Source organism: Eupeodes corollae, chromosome 3 (assembly GCF_945859685.1).
Source record: "Eupeodes corollae chromosome 3, idEupCoro1.1, whole genome shotgun sequence".
In the NCBI taxonomy this organism is placed as follows: domain Eukaryota; kingdom Metazoa; phylum Arthropoda; class Insecta; order Diptera; family Syrphidae; genus Eupeodes; species Eupeodes corollae.
Window position 1 is genome coordinate 6,539,936 of NC_079149.1, and position 15,349 is coordinate 6,555,284.

At 35.1% G+C, this 15,349-nt stretch overlaps 2 protein-coding genes across 5 annotated transcripts in view; both read left to right on the plus strand.

The window, feature by feature from the left end:
• Positions 1–8,646, plus strand: part of LOC129949610 (uncharacterized) — a 50,506-nt gene extending 41,860 nt beyond the window's left edge. For 3 of the 4 annotated variants that reach the window (XM_056061173.1, XM_056061174.1, XM_056061171.1), the window contains exons 6-13: positions 4,029–5,225; positions 5,289–5,427; positions 5,506–5,687; positions 6,011–6,328; positions 6,419–6,569; positions 6,634–6,839; positions 7,765–7,948; positions 8,014–8,646. In XM_056061173.1, coding sequence (XP_055917148.1) covers positions 4,029–5,225; positions 5,289–5,427; positions 5,506–5,687; positions 6,011–6,328; positions 6,419–6,569; positions 6,634–6,839; positions 7,765–7,948; positions 8,014–8,305 — 2,669 coding nt within the window. In that variant the 3' untranslated portion in view covers positions 8,306–8,646. The remainder of the gene's footprint in view (positions 1–4,028; positions 5,226–5,288; positions 5,428–5,505; positions 5,688–6,010; positions 6,329–6,418; positions 6,570–6,633; positions 6,840–7,764; positions 7,949–8,013) is intronic. The other variant, XM_056061175.1, reaches the window with a different exon arrangement.
• A 2,356-nt stretch (positions 8,647–11,002) lies between these two features.
• On the plus strand, positions 11,003–13,934 carry LOC129950998 (uncharacterized protein B0495.5). The gene is made up of 4 exons (XM_056062979.1): positions 11,003–11,356; positions 11,425–13,017; positions 13,079–13,287; positions 13,352–13,934. The coding sequence occupies exons 1-4, from the start codon at positions 11,250–11,252 to the stop codon at positions 13,810–13,812; spliced, it is 2,370 nt and encodes a 789-aa protein (XP_055918954.1). The 5' UTR covers positions 11,003–11,249; the 3' UTR covers positions 13,813–13,934.
• The last annotated feature ends 1,415 nt before the right edge of the window (positions 13,935–15,349 follow it).

Here is a 15,349-nt window from a genome sequence, read left to right on the forward strand (position 1 = left end):
GCAATTTTCAAATGCCATTTATTTGACAGTACTCGCTCTTTGCGGATAGGGTGAATTAGCAATAGCAGTGGTGAATTAATCTTCTTTTTTCCTATAACATTTCGTCTACTGCTGTCACTGTATATAACTTAGCCATATCCATATTGAGAAGGGAATTTATTCAAATTGAATAATATAGAATTTTCCCGCGCACACAAATTTCCCCTCAAACTCTAACCGAAACTAATATAAAACCGCGATACGCAAATTACACCGCGTTCAGTTGGCGAGAATTTTTCACTTAAACAACACAGGTAGCATCGAGGGCCTATAAGAACTTTGAAAAGAGAGATAAACATCGAAAAAGTGCTGCAGTAGCAGCGGCAGTTGAAAGCATAGTTTTATCGAGAGCGAGTGTTATGTTGATGTCCAAAAATAAACTTCCAGACAATTTCGGTTGACGTTTATTCGAACTATGAAATTTATTAAAGTGACATACGTGATTGAACTTAACGAAAATAACGGTTCATTTCCACTGAATAAATATACAAAATAGTACTAGATTCGGCTTCCGGTGCAAAAGGATTTTATATGGATCTTATTTTTTAGTGCTTTAATCAAAGTAGTTAAAAGCTTCTTTTTGTGTTTATACGTTAACTGCTCAATCAAAATAAGTGTTAAATTGTGTATTTGGTTCTTTTTTATTCATAAAATAAAATTTTAAAAAGAATTATGAAGTTCAATGTGGAATTGTTATTGTTTGTGTATTTCTGTATGCAGAAGAATTTTGTTACATCTTCATTTGGCAGTACGATAATCATAGTTGAAGATGCTAAAGGTATATTTGAACTTTAAATAAAATTAAAAACTTAATTCCCAATGAACATTGAAGCCTTCTGTCAAACATTATTTTTTGCCGCAAGGGGTATAAATTCACCAAAAAATCATTTCAAAAAATATTTTTTTTTTAAATTAAACAATTTTCAAATAGCCCCTTTATATTTAAAACCTCATTGCAAGTTATTGTCTGAATTTGACATTTCTTTACGTTACAAGTCCCTAGAATTTTAATCCATAGTTTTTAGGGAAGTGTTCATGTGTGCTACATTTTTTCGTCGTTCATATTTCATATACATTTTGTTTTGACATAAAAACTGCAGAAAGGACTGTCTTAAAAAAATTCACTGGGTGGACCTCAAATATTTTACAAATTAATAACACTTCAATTTAATTATATATTATACATATTTGTCCTTAGACATATTTGTTTCATGTATCAATTTACTCAAGATAAACGAAACTTCAGTTTGTATGCTCATTATTCTAACACATACATACTTACTTATGGTAAATTAGGCCCAGTACACACCTTAGTGTAGGAAATAGAACCCAATCTCATAAGATTTTTGACATTTCTTGACTAAACACACATCTTATATGCAAATAATTGTACAGACAAAAAGATCAGACCCGGAAAGAAATGGTTGTGGTTTGCATTTAATATATAAACAACTAAATATATAAATAGTAACATAAGTACTAAAAGATGAGATTAGTTAGTTAATTAGTTAAATCCATCATTTAACTACTTTTTAATCTTACCAATATCATTAGATAATTCTTTTTCAAAATTTAATTTATCTAATTAACATTTTTAAAACTGTTTTCTAATGCTTAGAATTGTATAACCTGTGGCCCCTAGGAAGGCACATAACTTAAGGTAGACGGTATAATTTTCTTATATTGTCTCACCTTGACATAACATATTTTAAAGAGAAGAAAAAAGTCACATAATAAATTCAAAATACAAAACCATAATTTCTTAGACGAACATTTAGTTCCGTGTTAATTTTCCCCCTTAAATTGGTCGATTTGTTTTTGAAAAAAAAGTTATGTAGCTTCAAATTATTTGTCTGCATGAATTCTTTTGACCTTCATTAATAAACCAAAAACTTATTGTTTATTTTTCAAGCAAAAGGTTGTCGCACCTCGCTTCCTCACTTTTAAGTCTCAAACCCATTTCGTTCTTGTTTCTATCCGCTATTAGTAGGTATAGGCCTTTATCTATCAAGAAACTAACTTCTTCAGCTACTAAAAGGGGAATATACATGGGAAGTTATAAAATAAATGTGTTTTTAATAACTCGTGTAACCACCAACATTAATGACACTTGGCATAGATTTTTTTAACAATTTTTCCTTCTTCTCTGAAGTCTTAACATGAAATCTCGACACGGTCCATGTAATCCGCTTGTACTTACTCTTAAAAGAAAAACACACTAAAGCTTAATAATATCATCTTCTGAGTATCATGTACCTTAGCTTTACTTTTTTTTACTGTTTACGAGTATTTCACCTTTCAACCATGAAATTTACTATCAATTTTCATAACTGTGTGAAGATATTGATCTTCTTAATTTTTTTTTTTTAAATTTTGCTTACTCAACATCGGGCTTGAGACATTGTTGTTAGTGAGCAACGTTTATGGTTCGTTTTATGCAGAAAGGTACTTAAGTACTGATAAGTAGGTACTTAATGACACTTTTCTTCAATAAAGATTAAAACAAAAAAAACACAACGACATAAGCTTGAATCTTAGATCTAAGAAGACATTTATTTAAGTTAAGGGTGAATTTCATCATATGAGTACGCGATTTCGTTATTTACTTTTATTTAATACTACTTTTTTGACATTTAAAAACAAGTGTTTTAGCAAAAAGTAGCCAAAAAGAGTTTAGGAGTGGAAGCTATACTTACTTATCATTCAAAATTTACTGAATACATTCATTGGGCATGTTCGGTTTACTAGCTGTCAAATTTTGTGTTATTTTCTTTTTGTGAAACAAAAATCTTACACCCAGTTTTGACTTTTTAGCAACCCAAAACCCTTTGATTTGATAAAAAAAAAAACACCAAACGTTTTTAGAGTTAGTGGCAATGTATTAAATCAAACAATTTTATCACTTTAACTATTATTTTAGTAAATTACATTTAAGTTTAAGGCTTATCATATTTATTTTCTCTTCGAAATGTCAAAAGAAATTATTTTAAAACTAAGATGAGGCTTATATTGCACTCATTAGAAGTGACTTACGTTGTTATAATTCACACATGACACATCGTTTAAATGAAATGTCAAAATTCAGCAAGAACTAGTATTTGCTTTTTTAATTCGTTTTTATAAGAAACGTATATTTTTTTTCTACTTTATTGTCAGTTCAAATCTGTCATTAAATGTAATATAAACTGTAAATCGATTTGTCGAGTGAGGACAAACGTGCTCCTCCATCAAACAAACACAATATTAAGTATTCTACTCTGTAATTCTTGTCAAACTGGCTTCAAAGTCAATTGAAGGAAGTTTCTATAAAGGTTATTAATTCACTGTCGATTACTCTTTTGTTATTTTTGAGATGTCATATGAATGTCAAATATGACAACTAAGATATAAGGAAAGCAGAAATATAAAAAGATTGTCATTAGTGGACACGAATGAAAATGATGAAATGTCAAAACATGTCGCCTAAAAATTGTTTAATCTGAACAGAGTAAACATTCAATTAATGTTTCAATACAAATGCCCTTCAACTTAACATAAAAACAAATACAAAATAAGCGAATGTTTGACAATTAACGAAATTATATGCATATTATAAAATGTTACGCGTCAAAAGCATTCCCTGTTACACCGTAATCTTAAGCGTAAATTCTGTTAAATTTTTTTGTGAAATTCACCTAATGCAAGTTCATTAAGTCATCTTAATAATGAATCGTTCATAAACCATCAAAAGGTCTCATGTGTGTAGATAGTTAGTTAAATTAGTCAAGAAAATCATAGAAATGAATTTATGTTCAGGAGCATGTGCGGTACATTATACATAGATATGACCTTCAAGGTCTAGTGCACGGTGCACACGAAGCTTTAATTTTGTATCTATTTTGCTTACTTATAGCTTAGCATTAGCGGGTGGTTTATGGTGTAAATAATTTATTTAACTTTACCACTTTTCTGGGGGGACGAACTTTGTCCCTGATTTTATATAATTGCAGCTTGTTTTCGACGTGTGTTGGCTGGAAAACGCGTTGCTCCGCATTGGGTGAGACGAACTATAGCGTGCGAACGGGTTGAGGATTGTATGCGTGAATGCGGCCATGAAAAGCGATTTATGTGCGAGGGATTCAATTATCGCTTGGATCCTTCAGGCCATGGTCAGGGTGACTGTGAGCTGATAGAGGTTCCTCTGGCACAAATGGATTTGTATTCTAGCCCACACCAGAGGGATTCGAACTTGTTGCGTCATCCCGACTATGATTACTACGAGAGAGATCGTAATGCACCTTCGAGTTGTCGAAAAAATCCTTGCCGAGACTGTCCGATTCCACCACAGGAAAGTCCTCCGTCGTATTTTAAGCCCAGTGGATATGATAAACCTTATTCTGAGGAGCATTACATTCCTCCCAGCAGTAGTGGAAGTAGTGGATATGGTGGGGACCATTATAACAGACCTGGGGACACATCTGTCGATCGGTACCGGCCACCACCGCCACCACGTCCGCCATCATCGTCACATTCTTATGAATCATCACACCACGATGAGTATAATAGCTTTGAATTTTCCTCGCATGGTTACTACGAACCATCCCCACCAAGCAGCTATGGAGGTGACCTCATCGATCGATATGACAGCGGTCGGCCCGATGACAGATACAGACCACATCGACCAAGCCGGCCAAGTCGGTGGGAGGCTATTCCTTCTGGACATGGTGGTGGATGGAGCTATGAAGATTATCCCCCTCGACCAGAGCACGACCGAGACTCTGATCGCTTTAGACCTCCGTATCGTCCAGGACCCGATTTCTCCCCCTACCGCCCTCATCATGAACCACCGTCCTCCCACGGTGGCTATTCGGACCATGATAAAGTGGGCTACAAGAAGCCTCCACCAAAGTTCGTGCCGTATCAGATTGGCGTAGTGGAATCTGATTGGGGCTCATATGGTGGCAGTTATGGTGGTCATTCAACCAATACAAAGCATTCGAATTATTGGGGAATCAAGGAAGATCACAGCCAGAAGGATCCTCACAGTGGATTCAATTACTTTGAATTGGGTGGAAGCAGGGAGCCACCAAGAGAACATGCATCTGCTTGGAGTTACCCTGGGTCAAGGTATGGAGGCTATAGCAGTGATTCCGGAAGCGATAGACATGATTACAAGTACCAGTGGACAAGAAGGCCCGGACCTGATGGTAAACCTTTAAGCTTAAACTTTTAAATTTACACTTTAAACCATTTGTTTGCCTTTTGTTAAGAATGCTCTGCCAAAACAAGTGAGGGTTTCCGATTGCATAAGACTGCTATCAAACACGCTGTGACAGTTCCAACAATAACGGAATGTGAACGATTGTGCTCAAATCAAAATGGCTTCATCTGTCAAACATATAGCTATCGGTATGAATAGTATTTTATTAAATAAAAAAATTTTATTTTGTCGTCATTTGGAGCACTTACATAAATACTTTTTAATAGGTACACTCAAGCTGGTCGTGACAATTGTATGCTTTGTGATCGACCTGTAAATCATTTGGATTACTATGTTGATATTGAACCAGATCGAGACTATGACATTTATTCGATGTCCGATGATTTAGATAGCTGTCGACATCCATCGAGGAGTGATACAACAGCATTGTCAGATCCTAGAAACGCACGTAAGTAGATTTTTACTTTATTTCAACCAGTCAATAGGCCAGTTTATATTTTGAGGATCTTTGTTAATTATCTGTCAGTTTCTTGACTTCATACTTCTTCTATCAATGTCAAAAATGCGAAATTTATATGTACATACTGTTTTTGACACTACAACATTATTTCAATCAACCTTATACACAAAAAATTACTTTAAACGCAAGTTCAATTTAGTTTTTTTCAGCAAATCCAAATATTTCAGCTAAAAATTATTGATTTTGACGTTTTTCAGTCAACATTTGACACTTTTTGATTACTTAAAATCCTAAATTGATTTTTTTTTCAGAATGTTTCTTCCGAGCAATTGATGCAACTCGTTTCTTCAAATCAATAGTTCGTGATTCACTCACCGTTCGCTCAATCGGTGAATGTGAACTTGAATGCATAAAATCTGTCAAATTTACTTGTCGTGCTTTCGCATTTCGATATGGTCCTCGAGGGCATAGTGGTGTCATAGACAACTGTCAACTTAGTGATTGGCCTGTTCGTGACATGGATAAGCAACGTCATCTGATACTTGATCCCAGTTTTGATGTTTTCGAACGAGCAAGCTATGGACATGGCTGTGAAATTCAGCCGATTGTTGATGAAAAGCACAAGAAATGTAAACAAACAAACCTTTAACTTTTTCTTTAAGGCATTTGAAACAATAATGTTTAAAATTGTGTATTTATAACCATTGAATTTTCTTCAGCAGTATGTTACCTTGGTTATGGATCACCAGCGAAACTTCTTTCAACCGCCATTAAGAAGATAATATCAGTTGCATCAGAAGTTGAGTGCAAAAAAGAATGTATTCGCTATCGAGAGAATACTTCATTCAAATGCTACTCCTTTAGTTTTGGGTAAGTTCATACGTTAAAAAATTTAAAAATATGTTTTCTTTCATATACACACTTTTTGAAATAGCTCTCAAGCAACAACATTCAATTGTGAAATGTCAGATTTAGATCAAACCGAGCTCAAACTAAACATTCATTACACTCACACTCCGGATCGAGATTATTGGCTATTTGCATGGAATCCATTCGATTGGACGTGTCGGGATAAAGTAAATACAATCGGTGGAACTCGAGTTAATAATGATCGACGAATGGATATTTTCCGAGAACCGGGTAAAATAAAAGTTCTCAGATGTTGCACATAAAAAAAAATGTACATTTGTAAAATTTTGAAAAGAAAAACACAAATCTATTATGCATCCTTAGCATCATCCTGTACGTAATGTTATTTTGGGATATAAGGCAAATTTTTAAACTGTTTCTGTTTTGTACCTTTAGAATATAGTTATTTTTGTACTTAGTTTATTCAAGAACACATTTTTTTAATTTGACATCACTAGAATTCTCTGAGACTCAATTAAGTGCTGCCAAACACATTTGTTTTGTTTTAAGCTCACCATGATCACCGATACATTTGCAATCAATATTTATATAGGAAACTTCATTTCTTCCTTCATAAATCAGTTTCTTTAAAAAAATTGTCATGGGATTGTTCTGAATTTAAAAAAATCAACCTGTGGTGAAAAACAATTATACTCACCACGTTTCCAAGGGAAATTTTTGAAAGTGAGCTTTAATGACATTGTAATGACAGAATCATTATGGTTTATGATTTCCCATTTACACATTTAATGATTTTTTGAAGGAAGTGTATGAAATAAAAAAATAAAATATAAAAGAACCGATAGTAATAGGTCCGTTCAATAGCAATGGAATTTCATTTTTTGACATTTGAATACTGAAGATCTCTAATTTCAATTTGGCAGCACTGAATTAAGTCTTTTTTTATTTTTAAGAATATAATTTAAGAAAAAAGTATAAACGGAAATGTAACAATTGTAAATATTAAGGAAAATAATTCTCAGAATAATGATGTACATAAACATTCACTTCTTCTATTTTCTATGCATTCAAAAACAAAGCCCTACAGACCGGATAATTATTTTGGGCTCACTGTAGTACTTTTAAATAGTTAAAATATGCCTTGAACTAAACATTCGTTTGTAAAATCTTTTTTTAACAATCATACCAAAAAAAGGTGATGTTGCTTGGCGCCATTACACTGTATCCGGTAAGCCCTGTCGTGTAAGCAGCCCTTGTGAAAAAAACTTAGTCACCGGTTTTTATTCCTGTGAAATTGAAACTGGTGAAATTGGATCTTGGGACTATTGCTGCAAGGCTGACCACCCCTGTGGATACTCTCAGGGGTTCGATTACCCTTGGTAGGAATTTTGAATCGATTTTTGTTTGGTTATGTTTATTTTTTGTTCTCTTTCTATAATCTAAGGTGTTTTGTTGGTGATGAACCAGATCAATGGAGAAAGTGCAGTGATAGATATTATCCTGGCAATAAGACAACATCAATTATTCACACTCATTCAGGCATCACACTATCACCGCACAAAGACAAAAAGAAATCGAACACATCGTTTCAACGTCCGCCACGTCCTGGAGGACTGCAAAGTTTAAGTGATTTCACTGCCGCCCGATTATGGCCTGTCACATATCTATACAGTGAAGGACCACCAAATGCCACGGAATTTAGTAATTTCGTTGACTGTAATAAAGAATCTTGCTAGGAATTACGATGATATTTTCCTTATATAAGTGATATAAAATGTTTAATATTAATTTAGATTTAAAATAATGAAAGACATCATAAATGTGGAAAAAAACAACACAAAATTGTTCGTTCATAAATTTTTGTAATAAATCATAAAATTAAGAGACATTTTTTACCATATGTAATAAAAATAAATCACATAAAAGATAGGACCTGTATTTAACATTTACCAATGAAGGGAAACTAAAATTTTAGATTTAAATATAATAATTTACCTTTGTATACTTTTAAGAAAACCTTATTTTATATGACTCATGATAAGCCGATACAATGGAAATAAACTTCAGTTAAATGTTATTCGATATACGACCATTTCTTGTGTTCAGTTAAAAAATGCAAGGAATATTCTTGCTTATTCACCGGACAGTAATTTTTTCGTATTAAGGAATATTACAACAAATTAAACCAATCTAAGGAAATTTATTTTGCAAAGTTTGTTCAAATTTAAAAATGTCAAAAATTATGAATGGCCGCTAAATTAGTGTCAAGTTGACAGTTGAAACAAATAATGGACAGGTTCAACCAATATAAGGGACTTCATTTGCAGTCAACTTCATTCTTTGAACGTTAATTTTGACCCAATACAACTAGTTAGTTTTTCAAGAGTCATGAATTTCAAATTCAGGACTTTACATCGCGAATCTCTACTTAAAAGTTCATAGTACAAAAAGTACGATCAAAATTACTGCCTTCAAAACATTCTTTAGGCAAGCTACAAGTCCACCACAATTTGTATTTTATATTGTAAAGAAATATTAGTTATTTCTTTTCCAAATTGACAAGGAAGCCTTTTACAGAAAGCATTAAATAAAGTTGTGCAGAAAATAAATAAATCATAGAGTAATAAAGTTCAGCTTTTAATTGAATAAAAAAAAATTATCAACTGTCATTTTGACATAAATTGACTTGACTTTATAGTTAGGGAGATTTTTTTTGACTTACTTTCCAGTCAACTTTCCAATTTAGTTGTCTTAATTGGAAGGCAATTGTTTGGCAGCCGGCCAATCAGATGCTAGAAACTTGCCTTACTTTCAAGTCCATTATGTCGTCTGAACCTCCCCAATGTATCGTTCTCGAAAACGTCAAAAGGTTGCCAATATTTGGACATCACATAATATTTCTTTCATTAAAATATGAAATCTTTTTTTTTGGACAAAATCAATTTATCAAAAGCGTTTTTACATTACTTGTCTTTGTATTCAACTTGATTTTCTTAATATAGAGTTCTGCTGTAAATGACGTTATCCCACATAATAAAAAAAACACAATTTGCAAAAAGAAAAAAAAAAAACAGTGGAATCCGCGTTCCGATGCAAATGGCGTGCAACATTTCAAATTTCAAAGAATAAAATCTTACGACAGTTGTACCTTTTTTCCGTACCCAGGCCTAAGCCCGTAACAAAAATGGAATGTTTTTATATTTTATTAGCGTGTTCAAGAGTTTGACAGCTGTCGTTTTCTATTTGGTTTTGACATTATTAGAACCTGGCAGATAGTTTTATGGCATTTGTGTTTAAAATATGCGTTCCGGCATATGTCCGCCGCAGCTATACATAAGTTACATAGTCCATTTAATCAGTCCAAATTTACCAATAAATCTGGCCGTATGGTGGCAATGGTGGCTTGAATATTGACTTCCAATGGTTTTAAAGTAGCTGATTTGTCGGCGTTATCAAATGACTTATAACATATTCCCATGAAAAGTAATCGAAAGGCGATGAGTTGCACGAAGTAGATTGGTAATTTAACAGAGGATCAATTTTGGAAATAAAGTTGATTTGGAAGTTGATGATGATGCCGCCAGCCAGCGTGTAGGTCCATTTTAAAGGATAAGATGGTGATTCTTTTTAATGATTTGAACAAACAATGTTAAATGGACGAAGTGCGTTAGGAACTTCAGCAAAAGATTTAAGGCCTGGTCAAACACGTAATGTTTGACGTGGTTTGGCGGGGCGCACCGCTGTCGTCCACGTTCTAATACGCCAAACATAATGTTTGTAGACAGCAAAAAATAATTCAGCATTCGAATACAAAAATTTCCTTTTTACTTTTAAAACAGCACAATTAAGGTAGCAGTTGACATTCAACAAATAAATTTGTTTATTATTTCCTTCCTGTTTTGACGTTTGGCAAATACGTTCTACAAAACTTCAATTTCCCCGCTGGCATTGATCGCTTTCTATTTTAACAACATCATACAATTCTATAGAAGACAGGGACGCTACCTGCAAAATTGTTTCCCATTCCACCAGACTGCGCTATGTTTGAACAGGCCTTAATTTGTTTAAAGTATATTTCCACAATTTCAAAGTGTAATTCTTTCGGTAAATTCAAAACTGTCAAACTTGACGTGAGATTCTCAACTGTCAAACCATAGAAAACAATCGCTCTTCATTTAGCTAAAATAAAATCTTTTTATTTAAAAACACACCTCAATTTTACATTTTGTTGGATATTCTTTTTGACTAGAAACAGCAAATTAAACAAAATTATTATAACGACTTCTTCATAATAATAACAAATGGCGTCTTTCCTTCATCCGATTTCAACCGAAGCAACTGCCACCTATGTGCCAAGTTTTTACAACAAACTCAACTCCATGCTTATCTATGGAAACAGCTGATTTCTTGTTTTCATCTGTCAGACATCAACAAAAACAAATTTGCATCGTAAAACCATTCAACCAAAAACTTTCACCAGAAACCCGAGAAGAGAATTGAGAAGGAACAAAAACAATTCTTTCATTTTTTAAAAACTAAAATAATTACCAATTAATTGAAAATCTCTTTAACATCTTCTTCATCAAGTGTTTTTGACAAAAACCTTCAATAATTATCTCAAAAAGCGGAAACACCTGCTACGAGGAAGTTCAAGGCTTAATTTCTTGACTTTTTTGTGATATGTTGCAAAATATCTATCGAACGAGCAATCGCCTAATATCGATAAATTCACGTTCGTATAGTGCCGTGTCCTTAATCAAGAGCCCAAACTTATATAATCTTGTGAGGTGAGTGATGTTGCAATGTAGATATCTAGAAGTTAGGCTTGAGATTGATGTTATTCGTTATTCCGAAGGTCACCCTCACGCTCACATTGTCTGCCCCAAACATTGATTGTTAAACGAACGATGGCAGCCAGTCTCCCAGAACATACGAATCGTTTAAGTCAGGAGAAGTCGCCCTATCTTCTGCAACATGCCCACAACCCGGTCGATTGGTATCCGTGGGGTGACGAAGCCATACAACGGGCCAAAAATGAGAACAAGCTGATTTTTCTCTCGGTCGGCTACTCTACATGTCATTGGTGTCATGTTATGGAACATGAGTCGTTTGAGAGCGCCGAGGTGGCCAAAATAATGAATGAAAACTTCATTAACATAAAAGTCGACCGAGAAGAGCGTCCGGACATTGACAAAATCTATATGAACTTTGTGGTGATGATGAATGGCAGCGGTGGTTGGCCGATGTCGGTCTGGTTGACCCCGGATCTAGCTCCAATCACAGCCGGAACATATTTCCCACCAAAGTCCAGGTGGGGAATGCCTGGCTTTACAACAATTCTCGAGACCATAGCCGCCAAATGGAAGACCGATCAGAAGGAATTGGCGGCAACTGGAATCAAGGTCATCGAAGGCATCCGCAGCGCTTTGACCAAGAAGTCGAGTGATGCGTGCTTTGAGCCTGGAAGTGCCGAGGCGAAACTACACGAGGCCGTGCGAATCTTCAAATACAAGTTCGACAGCCAGTTTGGGGGTTTCGGTGATCATCCAAAATTCCCCGAAGTTTCCCGATTGAACTTCCTCTTCCATGCTTATATTGTGAGCAAAGATGAGGACATTCTCGATATGGCTACGACATCTCTAAGGAAAATCGGTAACGGTGGCATCCACGACCATGTATTCGGCGGATTCGCACGGTACTCGGTCGATCGCAAGTGGCATGTTCCTCACTTTGAGAAGATGCTCTACGACCAGGGACAGCTTATGTCGTCGTATTCGAATGCCTTCAAACTCACAAAGGATGTCGAGTTTCTCGACTTTGCCGATGGCATCTTTCGGTATATCATGAAAGACTTGCGACACCCATCGGGTGGTTTCTTCTCGGGAGAAGATGCCGATTCTCTGCCAACAGCTGGCGACAAAGTCAAAATTGAGGGAGCTTTCTACGCATGGACTTGGTCAGAGATTCGTGATGCAATTGCCGAGAATGGGGACAAATATTCTCTTCCGGAAGACGAGGTTTGCAAGATATATTGCCATCATTACGACGTTCGTAAGGATGGTAACGTTGAGCCATCGAGTGATCCCCATGGTCATTTGTTGGCAAAGAACATTCTCATTGTGAGGAAGTCCCAAGCTGAGACTTGTGAAAAATTCCAAATATCGTCTCACCAACTAAAAGAGATTCTAAAGACAACAAATGAGATTCTACACGAAATCAGAGACAAACGCCCACGTCCTCATTTGGACACCAAGATCATAACATCTTGGAATGGTCTAATTCTGTCGGGCTTGTCCAAACTGTCCAATTGTAGGAGTGAAAAACGAGAGGAGTACATGAAGGCTGCGGGGGAATTATATAAATTCGCTAGGAACTCGCTCTTTGACAAGGACAGGAAGGTCCTTCTCCGATCGTGCTACGGAGATGGCTCTGAATTGGCTGAAATTTTGTAAGGACAATTATTACATTTCACTTGGTAAATTTTCTTATTGACTTTTCTGTTCTTTTAGATCACAGCGAATTGATGGATTCCTTGATGACTACGCCTTTCTCATCAAAGGCCTCCTGGACTACTATAAGGCATCCTTAAATTCAGAAGTCCTAGACTGGGCTAAGGAGTTGCAAGACATTCAAGATTCTCTCTTCTGGGATAAAAAAGATGGAGCATATTTCTACTCACAGGCGCATTCGCCCAATGTCGTTGTGAGGCTAAAGGAAGGTTAATCCATCCCTCCTAACCCGAAGCCCATCTAAACAAAACCTAATACTCGATTTCTTTTCAGATAGCGACGGGGCAGAACCCTGTGGCAACAGTGTATCGGCATCTAATCTCATTCTTCTGTCGTATTACTTTGACGAGGAAAATTATCGACAAAAGGCAAATAAACTTTTCGATTACTTCGCCTCTACCGACCCCTTCGGATATGTCCTTCCCAAGATGATGTCAGGTTTGCTGCTCAATGAATTGGGTCTCGATTTGGTTGCAGTTGTTGGTCCCGATACGGAAATAACTAAGCAATTTGTTGAGGTCTTGCAACGATTCTATATTCCCGGAATGATTATTGTCCATGTTGACCCAGAGAACCCGACAGCGAGCAGTCAGAGGGCACAGGATAAATATAAAATGGTCAATGGAAAGCCTACGGTATATATATGTCATGATAAGGTCTGTCGAATGCCTGTAACCGATCCCAAAAAACTCGAAGACAATTTGAAGGAAAATTATTTGACGAAGCAACTGTAAATGATGAAAACGAACTATTTAATTGTGTTTTTATTCGATTGTTTTAATTTTATAATTGTTAATCTGTTGACTTGGTAATTAAATAATAATAAAAAAAAAGTTTTACCTCATAAGAAAAAATATATCCAAGTCCTTCTTACTTAGACTTTTTGAACTTGAATGAAACTATTGAACTTTCGACGGATGTGATAAAACTTAAAATTCTTCTTCACAGCTTTTTATATTCCTTTCTAGAGAAAGTTTGTCCATCGGATGTGTAACTACAACTGCAGCGTATGATAAATTCATTATAAATTCCGACCTTTACAGCATTGTCCGATGGGGAATTTGTAACCCTTTAGAATCAAATAGTTCTGCTGTTAAAACTTAATCAACCGCAAAATGTCACCATGCGTTAGCGGCATTTTGTTCGATAGAACTTTAACATTACTTTTTGCATTTCGTTGTTTTGTCGATAATTTTACAACAATATTTTGGTCGAACTAACAAGCTTCACTCAATTTTTCGAAGAATTCCTGTTAAAATACACCAGAGAATTATTTTTCCTGGTAAAAATTATACCGGGAATAAACCCAGTATTCTGGTAGAATTTACGAGGAATATTTGTTTTCCCTGGTAACATTTTCACCAGTATTCCTGGTAAAAATATACCAGTATTCTCGTAGAATATCCCAGGAATATTTTTTTTCCTGATAAAAATGTACCAGAATTCTCGTAGAATATACCAGGAATATTTTTTTCCTGGTAAAATGTACCAGATTTCTGGTAGAATATACCAGGAAAATATTTTTTTACAATTCACCAGAACTTTAGTAGATTATACCAGGTCATCAGTTGGCAGCATTAAAAAAAATAGAAAATCATAGTAATCATGCGAAATTCGCAGCGTTCATGAAGTATGGCAATTTATGAGTTCATTTTTTTTTCTTTGAGGTATAGAACTTTAAGTTAGCTATACTATTTTAACAAGCGGCCATTTTGTCAGTTGCCAAGACATTTAGTCACCAAATGTTGGAAATCATCTGAAATCAGAAAGAAATCAATAAAAAAATCTAGTATGGTTTACACGTGAACTATCTACGCTACGAGATGAAAAAAAAAACAAAGCATGGCTAAAACTTCGTAGGAATCCTATTACAGAAAATTGCATTGCATTTAGAAAATGCTTTGCTATAATTCGTAGCATTCGCACAACATGCCTTCCGACCAAACAGAGGTGTACAAAGCCTATTACACAATTATTAAAGGATAAGCTAGCTGATAACTTATCTATGCGGAACCATAGTGTTGTTATGTCAGTTGATCTTGAAAAGGCTTTTGACAGAGTGATATTTATCCCGGCTATTATAGACAACTTCATTCATGGGGTGACCCAAAAAGTATCCTGAAAACTATAACTTCATTTATGACAAATAGTACTTTTCAGGTAAATGTTGACTGTTACATGTCTTCTATTAATCAACTCGAGAATGGTGTCCCACAGGGTTCACCACCTTCTGTAATTATATACAACGCCTATATCGATGCAGATAGTATC

Bases quoted from the DNA above. Each gene is read 5' to 3' on its own strand.
- LOC129950998 (XM_056062979.1), top strand. From the start codon at position 11,250: ATGTTGCAAAATATCTATCGAACGAGCAATCGCCTAATATCGATAAAT. The intron at 11,357-11,424 runs GTGAGTGATGTT...GTTATTCCGAAG, and splicing joins AACTTATATAATCTTGTGAG to GTCACCCTCACGCTCACATT. The intron at 13,018-13,078 runs GTAAGGACAATT...CTGTTCTTTTAG, and splicing joins TCTGAATTGGCTGAAATTTT to ATCACAGCGAATTGATGGAT.